This window comes from Lygodium microphyllum, chromosome 28 (genome assembly GCF_053477565.2).
Source record: "Lygodium microphyllum isolate KBCC chromosome 28, Lygodium_microphyllum_v1.1.10, whole genome shotgun sequence".
Taxonomy (NCBI): Eukaryota; Viridiplantae; Streptophyta; class Polypodiopsida; order Schizaeales; family Lygodiaceae; genus Lygodium; species Lygodium microphyllum.
The window spans coordinates 33,009,175-33,015,334 of NC_141162.1; the positions used below are offsets into that span (position 1 = coordinate 33,009,175).

At 42.1% G+C, this 6,160-nt stretch overlaps 1 protein-coding gene across 1 annotated transcript; it reads left to right on the forward strand.

The window, feature by feature from the left end:
• The first annotated feature begins 574 nt into the window (after positions 1-574).
• LOC148011327 (protein RETICULATA-RELATED 4, chloroplastic-like) lies at positions 575-5,469 on the forward strand. The gene is made up of 9 exons (XM_087670195.1): positions 575-1,042; positions 1,651-2,319; positions 2,475-2,543; positions 4,052-4,183; positions 4,266-4,319; positions 4,428-4,472; positions 4,560-4,699; positions 4,787-4,912; positions 5,077-5,469. The coding sequence occupies exons 2-9, from the start codon at positions 1,699-1,701 to the stop codon at positions 5,123-5,125; spliced, it is 1,236 nt and encodes a 411-aa protein (XP_087526321.1). The 5' UTR covers positions 575-1,042; positions 1,651-1,698; the 3' UTR covers positions 5,126-5,469.
• The last annotated feature ends 691 nt before the right edge of the window (positions 5,470-6,160 follow it).

Genomic DNA, 6,160 nt, shown 5'->3' on the forward strand with positions numbered 1-6,160 from the left:
TGGGTCCACCATAACCTGTGACCACTCATCAGTGGCCAGCTCCAATGCACTTTTCTTTATATCTAATTAGTGCAAAGGAAATAAATTTAATAAATCATTATATAGATAAATTAATGAAAAAGGATACAAATTCTGTTTCTATAGAGTTGTGACAGAACCACATTTGGCAGTGAAGGGTTTGGGTGGTGCTCAACTACGAGTCTCGATGTAAAGCGTGGGCCCTGGCATTCAACGAATACGAGCAAAAATCTTTTTCACGTCTTGAAAAGGAAGGTGGAAGATGCAAGCTTGAACACTCTGGAGTGGTTCACTCCAACACCAGAAGTCTTCCGTGGGAACCCCCCCTTTTGTGTGTCGTGAGTAGGGAAGGCCCAACGAAAGGTCATGACTCATATGTGGTTGAGCTTTAATCAGAAGGCCGATTTTCCATTTATTTTAAAAAGCTGTCGCACGGAAGGGGCACCAATACCTGCAGATTCATTCAAGATTCCCGCCACGCGGGATGCCACGCTGGACGGTTCGTTGGGGCTTGATGGTCAGGAGGGTCCAGGTCAGCACGAAGCAGCAAAAGGCAGACAAGGAGAGCGCGGTCGCAGCACAGAATACCCTCTCATCTACATCTGAGGTGAATCCTTTCTCGCCGCAAACAGGCAGCCAAGGGGGAAGAAGAAAGACGCACAGACACACGCACAGAGAGAGAGAGAGAGAGAGAGAGAGAGAGAGAGAGCGAGCGCCTAGAGGAGGAGGAGGAAGAAGAAGAAGAAGATCGCCAGCACCTCTTTCTCCGAGAGAGAGAGAGAGAGAGAGAGAGAGCGCCTACAGGACGACGACGAAGAAGAAGATCGCCAGCACCTCTTTCTGAGAGAGACGAAGAAGAAGAAGAAGAAGAAGAAGAAGAAGAAGAAGAAGAAGAAGAGGAAGGCCGCCCGCGCCTTCTCCTTCCTCTTCTTACGCAACCGCAGAACTAGACCCTCCCAGTACCGCAGGCTTGCTGCAGCTACCCGGACGCTCCTCCATTACGACAACGACAGAATCTCACAAGGTGCCTTGCTTGGCTACTTTTTTCTTTGCCTGCTTATCTGATCTCGCTCCTCAAGCGAAAAGCCTGTTGTTACGGAAGAAATCTCTGGTTTTGGCAGTTTTTATTATCACATATCTAAGAAAGAAAAATGGTCTGGAACCAAGATCATGCAAGGTCTGCTACAAACTGAGTTTGAAACTGTGTGGCAAGGGCTGATTGAGGCCAAAATAGCACAAGGAAAAGAAAACTGCACACTCTGGAATGAGAACCTTTCGTCAATCCTCGATTTCAAGAAGACAGAAATAGCTTCATCCCATACACTGTTATAAAGTTTCAGCTGTGATCCAAGTTTTATGTATGATCACAATACAGAAAAGTGTGATGGTGATCTTTTGGCAAGATTCATTCTGATGGAAGTTTGGCAAATTGTATATATATTCACTTTGTAGATGCTGATCCATTTCAGTCAATAATGACTAAACAAATGAGAGTGCTCTACATACCCTTAGTCCATATGACAGTTAATAGGGAGTAAACATTGAACAATGTATATCTCTTTGTTGTTGATGAGGTATGTTGCACTGATGCACAATCATTAAAAAAGTTATTGCTATTGGTCATTGCCACAGGGGTTGCGCCTGGGTACATCTGATTATCGTACACAGATTTCCTTCACAATGTCACTGAGTTTGACGATATTACAACTGTCCTCTCCGCTTGGAAATTCACCTTCATCTTCAGCTTTGTTGACATTGTCGTCGAACCCGAATAAGCTTTATTCCAGCCCCTGTGTTCTCGTTTCAGATCTGTATGGGTCCGACTCTTGGCATAATTCTGCTCCTGGCTCTGCATGCTTCTCCAAAAGCAAGAGAGTTTTGCAAAAATCGTATTATCGATCTTCACGGGTATGCTTGAATGCATCTTCAGCAGCATTTCCTGGTGAGCTAGCTAGTGGTGATGATGGAAATGGTGACGATGATGGAGCAGGCACAGGTGGAGGTGGTGGTGGGGACTCTGGTGGGGCACCTGATGAAAGTGACTCCGAGAAAAACCGGTCAGAAGCTATTCTGGCCTTGTATAGTCTTGGAAAAGCTCTGAGCGATTTACCTGCAGATTTGGCTTCTGCAATACAGCAAGGCCGAATCCCTGCTGCAATTGTTCACCGGTATTTTGAGCTTCAAACAAATCCAATTTTCCGATGGCTTCTTCAGTTTGGAGGTTTCAAAGAAAGGTTACTGGCTGATGATCTTTTCCTAACCAAGGTTGCAATCGAATGTGGTGTTGGCATATTCACTAAGGTGACTGGCTTCTCTTGTGCTCTACATTGTCAGTATTGAATTTGTGAAATAAAATACACAGAACAAAACTGCATTGCTACAGTTGAGCAGCAGATTACCTCCAAATCTCATATCATACTCTGTGATTGTTGGTCTTTTGTGTTTGGTGTGGACAGACAGCAGCTGAACTGGAGAGGCGCAGAGAAAATTTCTCCAAGGAACTGGATTTCGTTTTTGCTGATGTGGTATTTATGCCGATTCCACTACTATCTTTACAGTGACCACTGACACATTGCTTAATTTACATCAAATTGTTTCTCTCATGTGCAGGAGCATGATTGTTTCTCCTAGTTTGCTACTGGTTTGTGTTATGAGGCTATTGGGATTTTGTATTACGAGGCCATTGGGATCTTGTGTTGATCAGCAGTATTTTACTGTTGAATTTTCTGGACTGATGCTACTTTGCATGAGAGTATTAATAGTTCCAAAGATGTTATGGAAGATTGTTCCTTTGCCCCTCAAGTTTTGGAATGTTATATTCTTTCGATGACTGCCTGGTGCTTACAACCAAGCAGTTACTAGTGCTTGTGAAAAAGAGTCCTGCAAGAAAGCTTTTACCTGCTTGTGCTTTTCAGCAGCCTCTCAAGCATCAAAATTGCATATGCTCACTATGTATAAACAAAACATATTAGAAACATCATTGGCAAAATGTATTGCTTCAAGAAAAAGTTACCAATAATCTCACACCATTTGTGCAGAGGGCATCTTGCCTTGAAAGTTGTGATGGCTCTTTTATAATATTTTTTCAAGGGCGTCACAGTTGTAGGTTGTATGACATTTTAATTAAAAGAGGGTAAAGGGTCTGTCCGTTTTGCTCTTCTTTCCACAAAATCTCCCTGAAGTGCATGATGCATGTCATACAAACTGACTTCAGTTGAATCTTGCTGTCCAGAAAACACTAAGAAGAACAGTATTTGTAGCAACATCCTGTCTTTTTCCTGTTCTCCCATTTTGCCTCAAAAGCATGCATCTGAAAATTTGAAATCATTGTCTTGTAGAAAGAAGAGAGCTTGCACACGTGTGCATGTGCATGCATGTACGCACATGCACGTGTGCACACACACACATACACAGAGAAGGCTGTAGATGACAGCTAATTTACAGAATGGTGCACTGCTGGAGCAGAAAACTAGAGATGCCACATTGCTGTAAATGAATGCACAGGGAGAGCAGAGAGGGCTGAAAGTGCAACTCAATGAAGAAAGAGGAGGATCTGAGAATGTTTCCACTGAAGCAGCAGGATTCCTAGTCCCTGACACGCACAGCTGGTGCAGGACCCAACAGCCCAAATGATTAAGGTTCCGGCCAGAGCGATGCCAGTGGTGTTCACCAAAAACTGATGTTTAGTATCAAGTAAATTGCAAAAATTAGGAAAAAACCTTTAAATCTTCAGAGAGGTCTTATAATTGATTAGTTAAAGCCCATTATAGTTAATATATCGGTGAAGTGCCATTCAAATATTTCGTTACAAAACCAGCATATTTTCAGGTTGAAGCTTTTTGTATTGGTTCTCAAAAATGTTTTTGGCAAACATTGGATGCCAAAAATGTGTCTACCATGTCCCAAAACTTGAGAAGGAAAATGTGCACAGCACAGAGAGAGAGAGAGAGAGAGAGAGAGAGAGAGAGAGAGAGAGAGAGAGAGAGAGAGAGAGAGAGAGAGAGAGAGAGAGAGATTGATGTGTGTATTGCAGGTGATGGCATTGATTGCAGACTTCATGTTGGTATGGCTACCTGCTCCAACAGTGTCATTACGGGCTCCCATTTCTACTCAAGCTGGGGCCATTGCTAAGTTTTTCCATGGGTGTCCAGATAATGCTTTTCAGGTTTAGCTATCATTCTTGTTGATTGGGTGCCAGGGATGTTGTGATAGTTTAAAGCTGATTGAAAATACTGTTTGCCATGTAGGTTGCACTCAGAGGGACATCTTATTCATTCTTACAGCGCATTGGTGCCATAGTGGTAAATTGAGTTATCACAATCAGATGGTTTGAGTGCATTATATACTTAGATACTGTTTCTCGTGATTTGTTTTTCCTTAATGGAATGACTTTGAATTATGCTCTGCAGCGCAATGGTGCAAAGCTGTTGTGCGTAGGGACCTCTGCATCACTGGTATGTAACTAGCCATTGGTTGGTTGTTTGTATCTATAACCAAAAATGTGTCATGCTGCCAGTATTTGATATTTCCAATTCATGCAGGTTGGAACAGGAGTAACTAATGCACTTATTAATGTGAGGAAGGCAATTGACAAAGACTTTGCCGGGCAGGCAGAGGATGTACCTATTTTGTCTACTAGTTTAGCCTATGGTGTTTACATGGCAGTGTCAAGTAATCTGAGGTGTGTTGTTGATTTCACGATACTGCTGCTAAGCCCATGTACACAATTATGATTGCCATTGTTCTGACTCCATTTTCAATGCTGTAGATATCAAATACTGGCTGGTGTTATTGAGCAGCGTATTCTTGAACCATGGCTACATAATCAGAAACTAGCACTCAGTGTTATATGTTTTGCTGTCAGAACAGGGAATACATTCCTCGGCTCGCTGATGTAAGTTTGGCATCCATTTATCTAATCTTCAATTTCCAACTAGTTTGCAATTTAAGGACATGGATACTCATGCATTCTCAAAAACATGACGTCTGAGGCTCCATGTGCCTGCTTGTTAGATTTCATTCAAAAAGCAAATGTTACTTTGTTGGTGTTTTGTTCAGGTGGGTGGACTATGCTCGCTGGGTAGGTGTACAAAAGATTCGAGAATAGGTGACCTGCTGCGGTATAGATAACCAGAGTGGATTCTGCACACAAGCTCAAATAATGACCTCATTGTACTGTGGTACTGTTGCTGACAATCAATCTGCCAGAGGGATGCATAGATCTGTGTCAGCAGACAACAACAAAAAGGTTATCTTGAAGCAGGCTCTAGACTAAAGGCAATGCTGGAGATACAAAACCTTATTCAAAAAGGTTTTTAAAAATGTTATTTTCCCTTTTTTCATTTGGGGTGTTGGAAGTAGCATTTCCGGTGTATCATGTATTTGTAAAGACTTGTCAGACATGGAGTTTGCATTTGCCCTTTTCGTATACAACAGAACTTATTCTCTTTCCTGGATGGATTTCTAGTTCCCTAAGATCACTCTCTTTTCCATCAGCAGTGTAATTGAACAACTGTGTACATAAGAGTGAAGGCCCTCACTCTGTCCTCGTGTGAAAAGACAAATCTTGGTCCACGAACTGAGTTTACACAAAGAAGTTTAGAAAAAGTTGTTCTTTTCCTGAGCTGATTATGCTGTGTCCTAAGGCCTAACTATTTTATGCAAATGGGTAAGAGAAAATGCCATTTGTATTGAATATCCATCAGCTCACATGTCATGAGAATGGGATGACAATTTGTCCATCCCCAATTCACATCTAGGTGGGAAATTACTTGGAGCTTCGACAGCACAACACAATAGAATTCATATCAAGGTGAAATGCTTGGGGAACTAGTGGGAGATTCAGGTACACAGCAATTAATTTCACATCACAGTAGAATGCTTGGGTTTTGGTGAGATATTCAGTCGTACCAGACAATTTAACTATCTCCAGTTCCCATCCAGGTAAAATGTTTAGGGAATTCCTTGGAGATTCACATCAAGATAAACTGTTCTGGGAAGACTGTTTGGAGATTCGGATCTATGGAAACCCACACCACAGTAAAATGCTTGGGATTGCATGGGAGAATCAGTCGTATACCAAACACTATGAGTTTCACCATATTGACGTAAATTTTGGGTTCTCTTATGAAGTAGATTATAA

Excerpts from the sequence above, each read along its gene's own strand:
- LOC148011327 (XM_087670195.1), top strand. The coding sequence starts at position 1,699 with ATGTCACTGAGTTTGACGATATTACAACTGTCCTCTCCGCTTGGAAAT. Across the intron at positions 4,700-4,786 it reads GCAGTGTCAAGTAATCTGAG|ATATCAAATACTGGCTGGTG; the intron begins GTGTGTTGTTGA and ends TCAATGCTGTAG. Across the intron at positions 4,913-5,076 it reads ACATTCCTCGGCTCGCTGAT|GTGGGTGGACTATGCTCGCT; the intron begins GTAAGTTTGGCA and ends TGTTTTGTTCAG.